The sequence below is a fragment of the Vicugna pacos genome, chromosome 20, assembly GCF_048564905.1.
Source record: "Vicugna pacos chromosome 20, VicPac4, whole genome shotgun sequence".
NCBI lineage: Eukaryota > Metazoa > Chordata > Mammalia > Artiodactyla > Camelidae > Vicugna > Vicugna pacos.
The window spans coordinates 35135899-35154901 of NC_133006.1; the positions used below are offsets into that span (position 1 = coordinate 35135899).

A 19003-nucleotide genomic window follows, 5' to 3' on the forward strand; every position below is an offset into this window, starting at 1 on the left:
TAACTTGGAAATAAGAACAATTTAATGGACAAACCAAACATCACCACAATAAATAAGACATTGAAGCGTTGTCTTTTTTTCATTCAACAGCATGAAAAGTTTTTTGTTGTCATACATTTAAAACTCTTGAACACCAAATTAATTTACTGGCAACCAAAAAAAAAAAAAAGACTATCACAACAGAAAGAGAGACACAAATTTAGCACTGCAGACATTATACAAATAAGCCAAACACTCAGTACCCACACCCAGAGCTTTCTAGAAATCTCATTATATGATAAACCCACCAATTTATCTGATGTTACATTTCAGACAAAAATGAACATTTTTTTAAAAACCTTATAAATATATAAATCCAAACCACAAAACATCTCCCAGCCAGTACTCTAAGTACAAATGGATATTTGGAAATTGCATTCACGATGCTACCTAAACTAGATTTTATGAAATCATGAATGTATTTAGCTGCCTTTGGGCTTAAAATTCATTGGGCCACATTCCAGGAATAATTTCCTATCATCATACCTACCCTGGGCATACATGTTCTCAAAGTTAATAGTGACACAATTAAAATCAAATACTATTCTAGAAATAAGTGTCCATTTTTCCTGAATAAAGAGATTGGAACTGGTCCACTGTATTTCACACAACAAATGTTTCACCACAAACAAGTTAGTCTTAGCAATGCCCCTTTCTAAGAGTTATAAATATTTTAATGTTTATCATCAGTAATGAGTTTTAGACTAAAAAGCTTTTTTTTTTTTTTGCCTACTTTCTGCGGACACTCAAATCCCTCAAACCTAAAATCCGCTAACCAGTTTCTTCTCATAAATATGTACGTTCAAATTCCCCCACATCATGAAAAGAAGCTCATTAACTCAAGTCACATAGCTTATGCTTTTATCTGAAATAAATTGTGTAGGAACTTGAATCCATTCTAAAATGGACTTTACAGGAATAGCAATATGTTAGATTGCACCCTGCCACCTCCACTTTACTTCCTTGAAGGGTCTCTTCAGTTAGGGCATCAGCTTTGCGTGTTTTGGTGCCCATCTTTCTGCCTGACCTACTGCAACACAGTCCTGCACGTAAATTGGAACCATTATATTTTGGTACAGCTCAGTAGAACACAGCAAAATATTTAGGTTCTCAGCACATCGAACCATAAGCTAGAACATCTAAATTGTTTCTGGGTTTCCACTGACGCGATTTACCCCAAAATGTTATAGGATTAAGTTAAGTGAGTCCGTAGTTGAATTTAAAATGCAATGGGGGAAAAACCAAAATCTTCATAAAGTTATAGCAACTAATTTAAATGGAACCTCATTCAAGATAAGGGATGGGGCTGATTGAACAATGTGGTTAAAAAAAAAAAAGAAAGAAACGAAAGGAAACTAAAATGCTTTAAGAAAAGGCTCAAATGAGATCTCCATGAACTATAACTGCTCCATGAGAATTTCATAAAAGACTAGAGAGCAGAAAACAAATGTGGAGGAAAGGGTGTGTCTCAAAAAACAAGTGGCCACATTCTGCCTTGAAGTTTACTCTGATGCCAATTCCTCAATGTCTGTAATTCTCTTTAGTAAAGCAGCAAAACAGGTGTGTGAGTGAAATCACACAAGGGTGTGAGGCGAGTTTCCTCTTGCAAGGAGCATGCGCAGAGGGAACCAGCATCCGGGCTTAACAGGACCCAGGGAAGCGCCAACAACGGGGTGGGAGGTGAGCACTGTGCAAACTGATGTGTCTGGGGACTGCTCTCCTCCTGCGTCCACCCTGCCTCCCAGGCTATCCACGATCACGAGAAGAGGAATCGGTTCACGCCTCACCGTCCACAAAGACCCCTCCCGCAGCATAACACGCCGGCCCCTGGTGTCTGTCTAGCAGCGCGGAGTGAAATCTGCCCTTTCTCTGGGAAGGCTCAGGAGAAGAGCTTGAGGGAGGCTTAGCCGATACCTTTTTCTTTTTTGCTAACACGTAAGTAGAAATGAACATTTTTTACTTCCAGCATACAGGAAGACCAATTGAGTCAACATGTTGATGGAAAACGGACCACAAACATGCCCAATGGCTTTGTTAATGCCATGGGCACCAACACAGAGAGTATGAAAGAAAATGAGGGCTAAATGACCTCCCTTCAAACGTGGCAAGGTGTGTCAAGTTTCCTAGTGTGTGTCTCCATCAAGAGGAAGGTGCCAGGCAGTCTAGGAATTCGTGACAGACGCACTGGCAGAAGCCGTACACCATCAGGATGACGAGGCTGGAAGGGACCAGGCTGACGAAGACGACCCCGAGGGTGACCTTCTTAGAGACCAGTAAGTAGATCCCCAAAGGCAAGGAGCTGAAGTACAGCAAACCCAGCAACCAAACCAACACCCTGACGGACGTCTGAAAGAGCAGCGACGTGCAGTTCCACACCGTCCAGTTGTGCGACACGGTCGTCACCGAGTCGAAGCTGGAGGGCCTGTAGAACTCGACCACGGGCGTGGAGCTCAGGGACGGGGAGCTCTCTCTCTGCACCTCCATGATCGTTATGACCAGGCAGTTGGAGGAGGCGTGGGAAGGACTGACCAGCGAGGCCAGCCTCTTGGGGGTCAGCAGCAGCTCGGTGGGGTTCTCGGGCAGGCACTTCTTGCCTTTGCTGCCACAAGTCAAGTTCACCAGGATGTTGTTGTCATCAGGCAGACTGCTGACTTCGTCGTCCGGCAGGCACGTCTCGAACCTGCAGAAAGGGCAGACGATGACGCCTTGCGGGGAGTCCCCAAAGTCTATGATCTTGTAGAGGCATTTGGCACACACCCTGTGACAACACTCCAGCACCTTGGGCTTCCTCTGCTTCAGGTTGTAGCGGTTGTAGCAGATCTTACACTCAAGCTCATCGGAGACCTGAGACTCTGTGGCGTCTTCCGGTGGCTGACTGGCCATCTTGAGCTCGGGGTACACAGTATTGGGCCAGATGTGTCTCGTCAAAAGACGGCTTCGATTAAGCTATCTCTCTGAGCATCACATCATCCAAATTAGGCAGAGGTGCAAACAGGCAGGAAAAGCAGGGACAGAAACCAGAAATCTTCCAGGCACTTTCAGCTTCTACATACCACTCTCTGTCTCAAACGCATATTTACAAAGGCCACATGAAGGGTCTGCAAAGGAAAAGAGATTCTAATATAGTGAACAGTGAAAAGTGCTGTACGGAATTTTCTGAGCTTCAGCTGTTAGCAGCGGTAGACTTGAAAGGTTAAATCCCCTTCATCTTTTCATGCATTCCTGCCCCCAGGACAGGAAAGTGTTGTCTCCATGCTTAGCTTTTTCAGTCCACAAATATGACAGTAAAGAAGGAATTAAGGAATCATTTTTCCCCCAATATTAGCATTTTTATTTATTTTTATATATATACTTTTTATTGAAGTATAGTCAGTTTACAATGTTGTGTCAATTTCTGGTGTACAGCCTAATGCTTCATTCATACATGAACATACATATATTCGTTTTCATATTGGAATTAAGAATCTTAATGATATAAAGTACACTCCAAGAGCATTGTGGGTACGGCTAGATACAGAGATTTTTCTCTCTGAAATTTGTAACAAATTCTGGCCTCTCTGAAGACAGAATGAGACACTTATCAGAAATACATATATTTGCAATTAAACTCCATTCAACATAGACTAATTCAGAGACTAATTGGTATCAATACCAATTGTCTAAATACCCTCAAGAGTGCTTAGGAACACACAAAAGAAGGGAAAACTTAAGGATAAATGTTTAAAATGTGTTTTCAGAAAGTGCTTTGATAAAGATGAGAGTGTCTTTAAAAACAGCAGACAGTTCTCACTTTCCCAGTGTAAAGAAATCTGTTATAAATGCCTCCATTATTTGACTATTCAATTTCACACTTTTTGTTTCGATACTAGTCTTGAAAACCATGCTTGACACATACACATTCACTCAAGGAAGACTGAAGCATAGGACACCTGACGTAAGCATTATAACCAGGTCGCTAATTCCCAAGACAGAGACATAAACACAGAACGTACGCTCAGTTACGTCTCCAAACGTGAAGAACCGTGCACGTGTGGCTTCCAAGAAGTACTCAGACTTCGCCTACTTGCCTGCTTGCTCTCATGTAAACTCTCTCCACGGTGAACAGAGAGCACAGTCCTTGACGGCGGCCCCTAGTTGCTACTACCACTGGCTTTAAATGAAAGTAGTTTCTATTCTTTCTGTTCTTAATTTCTATTTTTTAATTAGTTGTGCCTATGCATTTTATTAAATGCTCTTCAGCATCTATTGATGTAACCATGTGGTCTTCTAGTCCTAATTAGATCATGTGAGAGAGTGCACTGACAGGTTTCCACTCCTGTGTTCTTGGAAGACACTCTACCTAGTCACACACAGTTGGGTCCTCAAATATACTGATAGGCTCTATCTGCTAATATCTTATTTAGAATTTTTGCATCCATATTCAACATTAAATTGGTCTCCAGACTATTATTGTTCTCCATCAGGTTCTGTAATTAAATGTATGCTTATTTTACAAATGAATTAGGAGCTTTTCATCATCTCCTGAAACAGTTCGAATAATGATAAAATTATTTTTTTTAAAGATTACCTAAAACTCGGCTGTAACTCCAGATAATACCACTGCCTTTTTAAAAGGAAGATCTTTAATCACAGTTCCAATCTCTTTCATGGTATTGTTTTATTCAAACTGACCATTTTTTCCCGAGTCAAATTTAGGCATTTATATTTGGCAAGAAAATAATCCATTTCTCCTGTTTGTTTTTTTTTCCAAATTCATTGCCAGAGTTGAATGCAGTTACCTTGGTTTCTTCTTTGAATGGCTCCTGCATCTCTGATTATGTCCTTTTTCCCACTTCGAGTCTTGTACATTTTTACCCTTTATTAATTTCCTAGTCAGACACATAAATCTTTACTTTATTGCTTCAAAGAACCAGCTATTATTATATTTATCCTTCCTACTACTTTTTGTTTCATTAACTTCAGCTTTAATATTTATTATGACCTCTTTCTAATTTATTTTAGTTTGTTTTGTCATTCTTCTTTCTCATTTCATGATAAGGTACACTTGGTCTTTAGTCTTAAATAATGAACACATTCAAAGGCCATAAAATTTCCACTGGCTACAGCTTTCATTCTATCCCGTAGCTCTTAGAATAAATCACGCTCCTTTTACTGATATCCAGGTATCTTGTAAATTGACTTTTGTCTGCTCCTTTGATACAAAGGTTATAAAGAGTGATTTTAAATTTCCAAGTAGTAAAGCTTTTTTTTTTCTTACCTTCTCTTATTTCTTTCTCATCTTACTGGATTATGATCAGAGAATAAGATCTATAAAAATCTCTTTCCCTTTGGCTTTGTCAAAGTCTTCTTTGTAGTCAAGTGCATGGTCAAGTTTTCCAAGTAATCCAGAAGAGAGTATTCCACATTCAAGGGATGCGTGGTTCCAGCTTATCTATTAAATCTAACTTTTTTATTTATTCAATTTCTGCATCATAGGGGTCTGCATAAAGTTATGATGGATTGAGACAAGTGGCAGAGGTTTATTAAAAGCGTCTCACCGTAACTATTTGCATTCCTAATACTTCACCATACAGATTTGGTGGCTACATTATTTAATACATACACATGTATTTATCTCCTTCATAAACTGCGCCATTTTGGAATCATTATACAAAGTCTTTCCTTATCCTATTCATGCCTTCAACATAAATACTTACCTTAATATGGCTAGTTCTTCTGACTATCTGTATTGGGCCGGGATTGCTGTCCATCCTTTTTTTTTCATTTCAAATATTTCTGAAAAATACCACATAACTGGGTTTGCTTTTTAACTTAGTCCAACAATATCAAACTTTAATGGGAAAATTCAGTTCACATTTAAGGTAGACACTGTTCTATTTGAATTTACTCTTTCCTTCCCACTTGAGTTAAATGGTTAATCTAGAAAACCACCCCCACCCCAAAAAAAAGAAAAAGAAATATTTCCCCTGCTGTTATCTCTCCTCTTTCTGAGGTATTTCTGATTAACTTTATGTTTGGATGCTTTTTGTCTATGTATGTGATTTTCAGGCTGCTGGCTTTTTGTCTCCATGGTCTACAGAAGTCACTCCACAATCTCCGGCTTCCAGTGTCATGGATGAGAAATCTGCTGCTGGTCTGATACTCCTTAATAGGGGGGTAATTTGTTCTCTGTCTGGAAACTCTTAAAATTTTGCTTTTTATTCTTAAGAGTTTAAGAACGTTTCCAGTACATACAGAGAATTCATATATCTTGCCTGGAACTTCATGAACCATTTGAATGTATAGACTTTAAAGTCTTGATTTTTAAGCGCAGAAAATTTGTTTCTTATATTTATGTAATTATTGCCTTTCCTCCATCTGTCCCCTTTTCTCCTTCTGGCTCTCCTGTTCCTCACAGGTTATATTTCCTAGATCTGTTTTCTCTTGTGATTCCCATCCCTTTAAATTTTCGGTCTATGCTTTCAGATTCTTCCCCTTGACCGACCAGGCTACTAATTCAAGCCTCAGGAGAGAGCATCATCTCCATCAGTTCACGTACTGAAACGTTTGATTGGAAAACCATGCCTTTCCTCTCTAGGAAGTCTCCTTGTGCTGCATTTAAATCTCCTTATGTGCTCTTACTATTTTTTGTCAGGTAGTCATCTGTCCCCAGCTGCCACTCTGTCGCATTAACCATGTGTTCATGGAGCCATTATTCCTCTGCTACATCACTGGGGCTCTGGTCTGATCGTTGGAGGACCCACGTGACTGCACTTCTATGAGAGCAGGGAGCGCAGTGGTCTCCACTCCGGTGACCTAGCTGTGCGACAGAAGGCAGGCACCAGGGCCAAGTCCCCAGGAAGGAAGACTTTCTGCTCTAAAGTCTTATCACACTCTTTCAGCCTACAAGACAGGGAGGATTCAGTCTCAGTGTTCATCTTCTCCTTGGTCTCTCTCTCACACACACACACACACACACTCATTCACATACAATGGGGTGAGGGCGATTTTCGATTTTCCTCCCAGGAGTCCCCCAGTCTCTGTAGGTCAAGCTCTTTATAGCATCCAATGCATTCTGGTCCTCCCAGGCTCACCGGATGCCAGTCTTCACTGCCAGCCCTGCCCAGCCCAGGAAGAAGACCTCCACCTGTTCCCCCTCACCCTCAACTTCCGCAAAGCTCAGGGCTTCACCTGACCCCAGGGCTCTTTTGGCTCCAGGAATGGTTTGGGTCAGGAGAGGCAGAAACAGAAGAATTGAGAATGGTAGGCCACTTTACCTTGCTATCTTCCCAGAATCCTTGCCAACTATAATTCCTGGATTTTTTTTTTCAAATATTTATCCAGATGGGAAATGTGGGAATTTGTGATACAAGTTTAATTTGAGAGAACCTTGGCAGTCCTAATCATGCTCAATGACTATTACATAAAGATACGTATCAGGTTCAGAGACTATTACATAAGGGATGTATCAAACTGATTTTAATCCCTAAGTTCATAACTATTTTTGAAATTCTCCATTCTGCACATTCTTCTGTTCTCCTTCTGTAGCAAACTGTCTGACCTCAAGAATCCATAAACTTGACACCTGAGAGTATATGAACCCTTTTACTTTTCCCTTGGATATTTTTTTGAAATAATACCTCTAGTGTTCTACATTTTATTTCAAAGAGTTGTATTGGCACATGCCAGTTTTATCAAAAAGCCATGAGAGAAGAATTCTTCGTATTTTTCTGCTTCAAAAACATTCATATCTACATTTTATAACTTTGACTGTTTGGGGTCTTTGCTGTTTGGGTCTCAGGCTGTTTTGGGTCTTCCTCCCCAGCTGGTTGTGACTCTTCTACTTCAATCTTTAATTTCTTAGTAAACCATTTTACCAGAATATCCTTTGGCCTTCCTCCATCATGCGTGGGGGTAGTCAAATGGCTGTAGTAACCCTCCACAGCCCTGGCAATGTGACTTTCAATTCAGCCCATCAGTGGGTGGAGGAATCCACTTCCCCACCCCTTAAATCTAGGCTGGCCTTGTGACTTGCTCTGACCAACAAAATAAAGTTGCAGTGACTTTGTAAGAGTTCTCAATCCTGATCTCAGGGTGCCTTGCAGCTTCTGCTCTTGGCCTCCTTCTTGGGACTCTGGGCCACCAGGTGAAAAATCCCAGGTTTGTCTCCCTGAAGATGAGAAACCAGAGAGAGAGATTAAGGCCCAGACAAAAGCCAGTCACATGATACCAGTCACGTGGGTGAGACCATCACAGACCAGCCAGCCTCAGAGAAACTACTAGTGACAATAGCCATTTGAAAGAGGCACCCTGAGAGAGAGACCAGCAGAAAAATCACCCTTAGTGAGCCCAGCAGAAATTGCTGATCCTCAGAATCCTGAGCACATAAAATGGTTGCTGTTTTAAGCTACTAAGTTTTGAGGTGATTTGTTTTGTAACAACAGATAACCAACACCTTATGCAAACTACCCCTTTCCAAACTATTCCAGAGTTAATCTCTGTCCCAAAGAAACGGTCTTCATTTATCCGCGGCTGTCGTGCCTACCAAGAAGACTTCCTTACATACTTTGAAGCTGCCCAACCCTGAGACTTTGGCAATTTTTGTTTGGGTTAGAAAATTCTTGGACAAGACAAAGTTCCTATATATTCTTCTGTATATAAAGTTTTATCATTTTTATTATAATGACCTCTGTTAATTAAGAGAGTTTCTCTAAGAAGCTCATAAATTTTAGAAACATTGCATAACCTTCACGACCGTGAAGGGCAACGTAACTCCCATTTGATAGACACGGAAATGCCCATAAAAGGTAAGCCTTTTTCCCAAGATTACGTAAGAAGTCAGGACAAAGGGAGCTCAAAAGATGAGCCATCACTGCGATCCTATTTTTTGCCTGTTCAGGGCTCAAGCCTGTGTCGCAGTCTGCTATCCATGCAAATTAATTTTAAACATCTCAGGGTGAGTTTCGTTTCTTCCATGTATTTCTCATTTAGCCTGAATCATGCTCACAGAGTCCATCAACCATTCTGATTTGGCATTAACAGGGCAGGTTCTATTTTCCCCCTTATGAAACAGCAACCACTGCCAAGTTTGAGTTCTCATTTCCTGGATCCTCCTCCCATCCTGGAAAATAAACAATATTAACATTGCTCCCTACATGGCGAGACAATAAATTTAAAAGGGCTCTCTAACCAAAAAACTGATACAAATTAAGAAGCTGTCATTTTCATTATCTATGGTTCCTGTTTTCAGAGACGGCGCTAAAGACTTGCTTCTATCTTTAATTTCTTTTTGCGCTAAACGGAACCTCATTCTTCAAACATTTTCAGTTTTTGATCATCAGTTTTTATGACATCCTAAGTTCTCTAATAATTCTATCCCCCAAAATATGTGAGAGAGTCTGGTACTTGAAGCACCCTTCTTCTCTGTGAATAACCCAGGCAGAACATTGGCTTTAAGCTCAGCTACTGATAAATGACACGTATATCCCATCTCTCTAAGGCCAACTCTCTCACTCACAGAACCCTACACTCCAGATCTTAGTATTTATGGCACCTGAGTTTCCAATTAAGCTTAAACCATACACGTGGCATCTACCTTCAGGAAAGTCCAGTTTCTGGAGTTTCATGAGCTGGCTTCCAGTTAGAGTTTGAAAGACTCACGTCACTGTTAATAATTACAAATCGCCAATAATATGCTGGTCTCAGTCCCGATTAACATAGTTCTCCCTTAGGGAACATTGACAATATTTTAAGTTTTCGGGTAGCGTGACAGTCTCGGGATGGGGGTTTTGGTTATGCCTTTTCATTAAGAGAAGTCCTTCTCATTAAAATCACAGGCTCCAACATAGCAAACCCGGGAAGAAGCAGTTCTGCAGATGCAGAGCACTCATTCTTGAAGGATCAACAGCTGATTCTAAATGAATTTAACTTCCAGCACCAATAACCTTTAATGGCTGGCTGCTTGGCAGCATTCTGAGCACTTCCAGAAAACTCTCCTCAAAGATTGGAACTCTTACTGTACCCCTCCTCCAAGACTAAGCAATTTAATTTGATGGTGAATCATAATCTATTTATTAGAATACAGCCAAGTTAATGATCTAGAACTCCAGGCTGTTAATTTTGGATGAGAAGCCACAATTTATACACACAGGGGAGGAACTGATGATGCATCGTTTGCCAGCGGTTTTAAACCAGTGACTACCCAGCAACGAGGGAGAAGCAGCAGGTCCTCCTCGCCCTGTGTATATCCACACCTGCAACCTCAGGCCATGCTTGGTACCTTACTCTTTACTTGGAAGAAGCAAAGATATAATTTAAGAAGCTCAAGGAGGGAGGGTATCGCTCAATGGTTGAGCACGTGCTTAGCATCAACAAGGTCCTGGGCTCAATCCCCAGTACCTCTATTAAAGAATAAATAAATAAACCTAATAACCTACCCCCGCCCCAAAAAAGATCAAGGATTAACAGGAAAACAGGCTGCAACTTACACTATTAAAAGTGACTGAGTCTCCCCAACTGGACAAATCTCTTTGCTATTAATCCCTTCCCCAATGATTTCTCTTGGCCAAAATTTAATAAACTCTCTAACCATATCAAGAAAGAATTAAATGGCTAAAGAACTAACATAGGTGCTTGGCACCCTTTCTACAATTTCTAACTTAGGTAGAAGAAAGTTAATTATTTTGATGCCAATTTCACTAAATGAAACCAGTATTACACACACACACTCACACACACTTGAATGTTCCCTCTTCTTCCAAATCAACGGAACTGCCTTTCTTTTGAAAGACAGAGGTAATATACCTACTGGTCAAAAAACTACACGACTATACTTTTGAAGTCACAGCTGAAATCAGACTTTCAAAACATTTTTATCAGTATATTAGTAACTGACAGGAAAGTCATCTTCAACTTCTACAGAAATCCACTTAACAGAGCAACAGTTGGATTTTAATTCTTGGTAAACACACGATGTAGCCCTCTTTTGGTATTACATTTTTCATTTAATCATTCAACAAGTATTTACTTGGGTAGGAAGGGATAAATTGGGGAGTTCGAGATTTACAGATATTAACTACTATATTAAAATAGATTTAACAACAAATTTCTTCTGTTTAGCACAGGGAACTATATTCAGTATCTTATAGTAACCTATAATGAAAAAGAATACGAAAACAAATATATGTATGTATATATATATATGACTAGAAACATGCTGTGCATCAGAAATTGACACATTGTAACTAACTACACCTCAATTAAAAATTAAAAGTTTAAAAGTAATTTTGAAAAATGTTTTAAAAACAAGGATTTACTCAATGCCTACTATGTTTGTCAAGCTGTGTGCTAGATGCAAAGACAAATAAGGCGAGGTTTCTGAAGGCGGAAGTTGATTATAAAGGTAAAGGGATCCTTTCCTGCCTTCAATCTGTTTCATTTCTCAAGAGCTTTCCACCCAGTGCCCAGGCCCTTCCTCCCGAAGCCCTCGCTCCTCATCCCTTCTGACGTCCCGCTTCCCCAGTTCACTTGCTGACCACTCTTTCTCAGTGTTCTCTGCCAGCTCCTCCTCTTCCCTTAGGAGCCCCCTAGCATTGGTCTTGAGCCGCTGTTCCTTCTTACTTGTACCCATTCCCTTGGATCATCTCGTTTACTCGCATGGCTTTAAATACCACCTGACAGCTCCCCTGATTTTGTGTCCTTGCAGCTCATCCCTTGCCTCTGACTTCTAGACTGCCTACGGGACACTTCCAACCTCCATTTGTATTCTTATCGACATTTCAAACTTAAATCTTAGTCTTGATCCTGACTTCTCACCGCACGCACCACAGTTTCCCCATCATAATAAATGGCATCGCCATTCTCTGTTTTTCAGGCCGAAAACTAGGAGTCACCTTTGATTGTACAGACATCTCACTCCTCACATCTGACCCGCTGGTGAGACAAGGCAATTCTACCTCCAAAGTGTGTCTCCAGTCTTCCAATTTCACCCAACCTCTGACCTTGTCCATTACAATACTGCCTTCTAACTGATGTTCCTGCTTCTATTTTGTCTTGCTACAAACTGTTTTCTTTGCAACAGCCAAATACGAGCTTCGGAAAATATAAATGATATTATACTTTTATACCCACCAATCTGAGGAGGTATATACTTTGTCACTGAGGCTATTAAATTTTCCCTAAATGTTTCCTTATATGCTAAGCAAAACAGTCATCACTGTTCAATAGTTCTCCATTACGTAGAGATTAAAATCCGAATTCCATACAGCAAGGTACTTATGTACAATCTCTCACGTCTTGTCTGGAAACACTGCCCGTATTGCCTTCCTGCCACATAGCCTTTGTTAAGTTCTGCGAACAGTCCAACCTCTTTCCTGCTTTAGGCTGAAATGAAATGTCCTTATCGAGCTCATAACTTACTCTAGATCTCAATATATACCTTCAATATAAAGTCCTCAAGGAGGGCCTGCCTAGTTACAGGTATCCCCCTGCTTTCCGAAAGTTCACTTTACGCCACTTTGCTTTTATAGAAGACCTACGTTAGTACCTGTTTTCGCTAATCGAAAGAAATCCAAAGAGAATTTTCACTTTTAAGAAAAAAGGCAAAAAGCAAAAAGAGCGTTCATCCTTGATTTTGCAGCAGCTGTCACAGAGGCAGCGGCACCCTGAGCGGCGACAGCGGCCCTGCCAAGCTCCTTCCTCGGAACCACACTCAGCATCTCAGCATCCACCGCCAGAGCTCTGATCTGTGTCCTTGAGCATCTGTGCTTTATCTCCATTTATTTTGTGCAGCCGTTAGCAAGACATGTCCTAAGGCTGTTGCATTTTCGCTTTGTGCCATTTCGGCTTACAAAAGGTTTTATAGGAATGTTCTATTTTCAGATAGTAAGGAAAACCTGTACCTTATTTTTTAAATTTCTCATCCTTTATTTTCTATTACAGCACCCTGCTTACTTTCTTCAACAAACCTCTACAAGCCCAATTTGACTGATAATTTGTCTGCTCTCCATTCTATTAGAACAACTCTAAGACTACAAGAGCCATTGATAAGCTGTTTACCACGAGGCACAAACACCTATCAGAAGCCAGCACAGAGTAAATACTCATTAAATCTTGCCTTATAAATAAATATATTACTTTGTCTCCAAGACTTATCCGATCTCCACCTCTGTGTGATGGGACAACACACCCTTCCAAGTGTAATAAAGTCAGCATGTTGTCTTGTTAAACAGTCTTGAATACTATACATTTTTAATCTAGATTTTTAAAGTTATAAATCTAATATTCCGTAATTTCCGTGAAGAAATATTGAATATGATTGGCTAAACTTCCCCAGAAATCATTACCCATAAAATAACATATGTAAAATATTCATAAATCATAGCATTTAGAAAGCCCTCAATCTATGTTGAGCAAATGAATGAGTTCTTTTATCTTCATCATTGAAAAATCCCATTTTCATAAATATTTATCCACAGTAAGCTTCAGGTTTAGGCTCATCACAAGGATACTCAAGAATAAAAAAAAAGTACCCACTAACGAAAGTCATAGAATATAACTCCCATAGGATTGTTTCTCTGTAAGTGTCTGGACATCAAGCTGGGGAGGTATACTGTCCTTAAAACTTTTAAATTTTCTCCAAATGTTTCCTTATATACTAAGCAAAACAGTCATCACTACTATCCTCAAAACTCACAGCTTTCTCAAACTTATAAATACAGTAAAAGCTAGAAATATGTTCTTTTTATAATACTATTTTAAAGTAAAAACAAAGTCACAAACAAAAACATTTGTCTTTTCATCTCTCCCAAAATGTTCTGCTCACCTCCCATAAGTCTAAAGAATATACCATCTCTTCTCTAGCATTAATAAAAATGGCTACAACATGTCCTGGAACGGAGTACATTTATACTTACCAAAGTCTGACTGTGCTCTGACTCAGTAAAATGTGACCAAGACAGTTAATGAAATGCTTCGATTAATAATGGACAAAACAGATTCTTAAAGGAAAAAAAAATCACTTTCTAAATTTTACCACATTTCCTATACGCCTTAATCCAAGTTTGGCAAGGAGAAACAGAAATACAAATTTAATTTTAGTGCATCTATTTGCCCTGAATGGCTTTTCCCAAAAGGCCTTTCAGCTTCAATCTTAATGAACGTGTCACTTTGCAACACAGCTACACAATGTAGCTTTGACTGACGTATCCTCACCTGTGAAGACTAGGCTAGAGAACTGCCATGTGTTTAATGAGATAAAAATGGTATTTGTATAAGAAAAGAAGCACGCTGTTAGAAAAGTTAGTTTTATATTTATTACACATTAAGGTTAAGTGACTGTGTTGTGTGCCAGGCATACTAAACACTTGCATCCCCAAAAGTCAGACATCCCTTCAAAAGGAAGAGTATTGCTTCCATTCTTATCAGCCCAGAAAATAATGGGTTTGGGGAAGTTTCTAAGTCATGAAAAAAACTCCTCCCGATTTTCTGATTGAGAGGAAAAGGGTTCAGCCGCTGGTGTCCCCTGAAGATGGTCAGCACTCAGCCAGAAAAAATCTTCCTGGAAAGAAGGGAAACGTGCAGTGAGGCAAGATACATGAAGTGGACAAATGCCATACAGAGTAGTCTTTTAAAGCAAAGGACAGCCAGCAGGTACCAGAGCCAGGGGGCGGCAGAAGACGGAAATGGAGACCTAACAGGAGGCAACCCTTGGAAGGCTTTACACCCGTCTTCAAAATCTGTCCATTGATCAGCTAGCTACCGGGAGCTCCAAGAGGGACGTGAATACATTTAAAAGGTTCCTCTGGAACATGATGTACTCTCTTCTCCTGCGTTTTATTTTCAGCTGTTGAAAAACAAGAGTCAAAGTTTAAACATCTCATTTTTGACAATAAACATAGAAACAGAAACAGAGCTCAGCAGTGGAGACAGCATTCTAGAGGTCATGGGCATGTGGGGGGGGGTGGGGGGTGGGGGTCCCTGCAATCATGCCAACAAGGCTGGCAAACTATGAGCTTCCCAAGGAAGTAAAAGAAGCTCGGAGAGAACGAAAGAGAGAAATGCTGAGAAGAGCTAAAACAAGACTCGGGAACACTGTTAATGGGTTGGGGAAAGAGAAGAGAGAAAAGGAATCCAGAAGAGGGTGAGAAAAAAAATAAAGGTCATTCCTGAATCCAAGGAAAGAGACAGGGACAAGGAGGTGTCAACAGCAGCGGCAGGTCAGTGATACAAGCACTTAAAGGAGACGACACACAAAACCACAAACAACTAAGGCGAAGACAGACCACTGTGGGTTTAGGGTCAAAGTCTGGACATCGCAGAAGGAAAATGCAGGCAAGGAGTCCAAACAGCTAAAACCACAGAGAAAAGAAGCGTGGAGGAGCAAGAATAGGCCACTGATTTAAGTGAAATATGGTTGATAAATCAGGAGAGAACATTTCATATGTACAAAAATGTTAAATTTGAGCTCTTTAAATATGTCCATTTTTTTCCACTTGGCACTAATGAAATACCAAAGGATATTAAATCAAATTCCAGACTGTAGGCTAACTAAATAATACGCATTATGAACATTTAAATGCCTATTCTGCCTAGCAGTGACCTAGTCATGATAAAAACAAGTGTTTTAATGGACGTAAATGATAAATAACTATGGATAACCTTGAGAGTGAATCTAATTTCTGAATCCAAAAAATATGAAATGTTTTTCTTACCTAATAAAGCTGAAAACCATAGCATCACAGATTTTACAACTGTAAGGCGGAGACCACTGATTCATTTTATAATAACTGTGAAACAAAGACATTCTGCCAGGGAGTTAAAAAAAATGCTTTGGAAGTGCCACATGACTACCATGTGACTGTTAGACACCAGCCACTGGGCTCTTCTGTGGGTCTACAGGGCCTAATTCTTGGAGGACTGAAACATCAAATATGTCAAAAAGCCATAGTTTCATGATGATCCTTAAAAAAACAAACTGATTGCCTTTGGAAAGTTGTTGTTAGGAAACTAACTTCTTATTCTGATGATGGAAAACAGAGGGAAAGACTCAAGCATTTCTCCTGCCTTTCCTTTATAAACAGTTTCTTGGAGTAACCAAGTAATTGATGATGCAAAATTCCTCTTTATGGAAGCGTTTCAATGAATAAACAAAGAAAGAATGACCATATTATATTATTATTTTGCAACCCCTAAGGAAATAATTGATGTGGGTCAGGACTTGGCAAATCATGGCCAACGGGCCAAATCTAATCTGGTAAATAAAGTTTGATAGGAACACAGCCAGGCCCACTCATTCATGTATTGCCCAAGGCTGCTGTCTGCAGGGACGAGACCATATGGCTCTCAAAGCCTAAAATATTCACTATCCGACCCTTTACAGAAAAAGTTTGCCAGCCCCTGATCTAGACAATAATTAGCACTGGCTGTTAAAACAGGCACAAGCAGATGGGTAGGTTTATAATGGACGGAGCAGGCTGACACCTTTCACAGGTCAAACTTAACCTCACAGAGAGGGGGACCAGGTAGTACGTGGCCCCCTGCCATGTCCTGCAGTAGAAAGTACATACCCACCCCATCCCTACCCCGGAGTCTTCTCACCAAAAAAAAATGGAAAATCTGTCAAACCTCTGGCTCTAATGACCAGTTTACAGGAAATACAGGGGACAGAAAAATTAAGCTTCACCATAGAGATAGAATTAGCAAAAATTCACACTGTAGAAAACTCTACAGGCAAAGGGTCTGGCTTCTGCAACAAATTGCAAGGAAGGGAAAAAAAAAAGGGGGGTGAACCTATAGATTAAAATAAAAGAGGCCTAAGACATTTATCAACTAAAGGCAGGGTAGTCCTTATTTGGATTCTGATTCTAACATACCAACTGGAGAAGAAAATTTACAAGATAATCAGGGAAATCTGAATACTGATCAGATATTTGATGGCAGCATAGAATGCTGTTTTATGGTGTGCTAATAGCCTTGTGGTTACATTTTTTTTAAAAAAAAGGCAAGTCTCTTTATTGTTTTAAAGATACACCCTGACGTAGTCACAGACGAAATAATACGACGTCTGGGCTTTGTTTAAAACAATCCAGTGGGGAGAGGGACAGATAAATGAGGCTAGATTGGCCATATGTTGATCATTGTTAAGGCTTCATGATTAGTAAAAATGGGATCCATTCTATCATTTTCTCTACTCTTGAATATGTTTAAAGTTTTTCCATAATAAAAAGACAAAAATTAGAACCATTAGCAAAACTTTGTCTCTACTTTTCAACATCTGTGTTCAGGGATGCTTGGTTTCTCCAGCTGCCCATCCACCATGTGTATCTGCTCATAAACCAAATATTTTTTGGACCTTGTGCTTGGTGCTGGTGGTAATCTTATCTTCAAGGAATGTAAGTTAGAGGTGGAGCCTAATAAGTAACTCATGTTGCAGCACCTGATGAGAAATGCCGCAAGAGGAGGAGTCAAAGGATGCTTAGGGAATGCAGGGGTTGCGGGGGTGGGACTACATCTTCCACATCTTCCTGCATTCCTCATTCCCATCCCTTAATAGTCTTTCATATTACAGTTAACATATCCTAACTTTCTACCTTCCTCTCCTAAGGAACAGATTTCCTTTCTCTAAGTGTCCCTGACTTATCCCATCTTATAACCCAGAGGTTTCCCAATGCCTATTCCATGACTCCAGGAAAGTGAAACACTGGACTCTGCCTCCACTCAGTTCCCCAAGGACCCTTTACTTCTCTGATGTCTTAATCTGACATCCTTGCTCTGTGCTCTCCTACCTACTCATTGGTCATTAACAACCTCACACTCACATCCAATGCAGTGATGACCCTTCTGTTCTACAGCTTCACTGGTACCTCCAACTCCCACCGTATGACCCACAGGATGAAGAGCCGCTGGATGTTTCCACACCCAGGGATGGATCCACAGGTATGACTCAAATGAAAAGGATGTCAAAACAGCAAAGGAGAAGTGGGACTCCATCGAGCCAAAAAGCTTCTGCACAGCAAAGGAAACAATCAGAATGGGGGAAAATATTGGTAAACCAGATATTTGATAAGGGGTTACTATCCAAAATATATTAGGAGCTCTTTCAACTCAATAGCAAAAACTAATAATCTGATTTAAAAGTAGGCTAAGGACTTGAAAAGACTTTTCTCCAAAGAAGACATACAAATGGCTAAAAGGTAAAAAAAAAAAAAAAAAAAAAGAAAAGAAAAGAGAAAGAAAAAGAAAAAAAGTTCAGCATACTAATTATCAGGGAAATTCAAAGCAAAACCACAATGAGGCGTCACTTCACACCTGTCAGGATGACTGAAAATCAGAAAGTATCAAATGTTGGCAAAGACATGGAGAAACTGAAACCCCTGAACACTGTTGGTGGAAACTTAAAATGGTGCAGCCACTATGGAAAACATAATGGAAGAAACACTGTATGATCCAGCAATCCCACTTCTGGGTATTTATCCAAAAGAACAGAAATCAAGATCTCAAAGAGATATTAGCACTCCATGTTCCCTGCAGCACTATTCACAATAGCCAGTATGTATAAACAACCTAAATGTCCATTGGTGGATAAATGGATGAAAAAAAATGTGATATATATGCAATGGAATACTACTCAGCCATTAAAAAGAAGGAAATCCTGCCATTTTCAGCAACATCAATGAACCTTGAAGACCTTATGTTAAGTGAAATAAGCCAGCCACAGAAGGACAAACAATGCATGATCTTATTCATATGAAGTATCCAAAGTAGTCAAATTCATAGAATCAAAGAATGGAATGGTGCTTGCCAGGGTTTGGGGGAAAGGGGAAATGAATTACTAAATCAACTGGCAAAAAGTTTCAGCTAAGCAAGATGAATAAGTTCTAGAGATCTGCTGAAAAACACTGAATCTATGGTCAACAGGAATGTATTGAACACTTAAAAAATCATTAAGAGGGTAGATCTTATTCATCTTAAGTGTTCTTACTACAGT

The 19003-nt window shown here is 39.9% G+C and overlaps 1 protein-coding gene across 9 annotated transcripts in view; it reads right to left on the bottom strand.

Moving 5' to 3' along the window:
- RNF182 (ring finger protein 182) overlaps positions 1-19003 on the bottom strand; it is a 59008-nt gene continuing 40005 nt past the window's right edge. For 3 of the 9 annotated variants that reach the window (XM_072945645.1, XM_072945648.1, XM_072945647.1), the window contains exons 2-3: positions 5736-5814; positions 1-3137 (exon numbers count right to left, since the gene is read on the bottom strand). In XM_072945645.1, the coding sequence (XP_072801746.1) occupies positions 2179-2922 (744 nt within the window). In that variant the 5' untranslated portion in view covers positions 2923-3137; positions 5736-5814 and the 3' untranslated portion in view covers positions 1-2178. Of the gene's footprint in view, positions 3138-5735; positions 5815-6660; positions 6922-7895; positions 8189-19003 lie in introns of all 9 variants that reach the window. The other 6 variants (XM_072945649.1, XM_072945651.1, XM_072945644.1 and 3 more) reach the window with 5 other exon arrangements.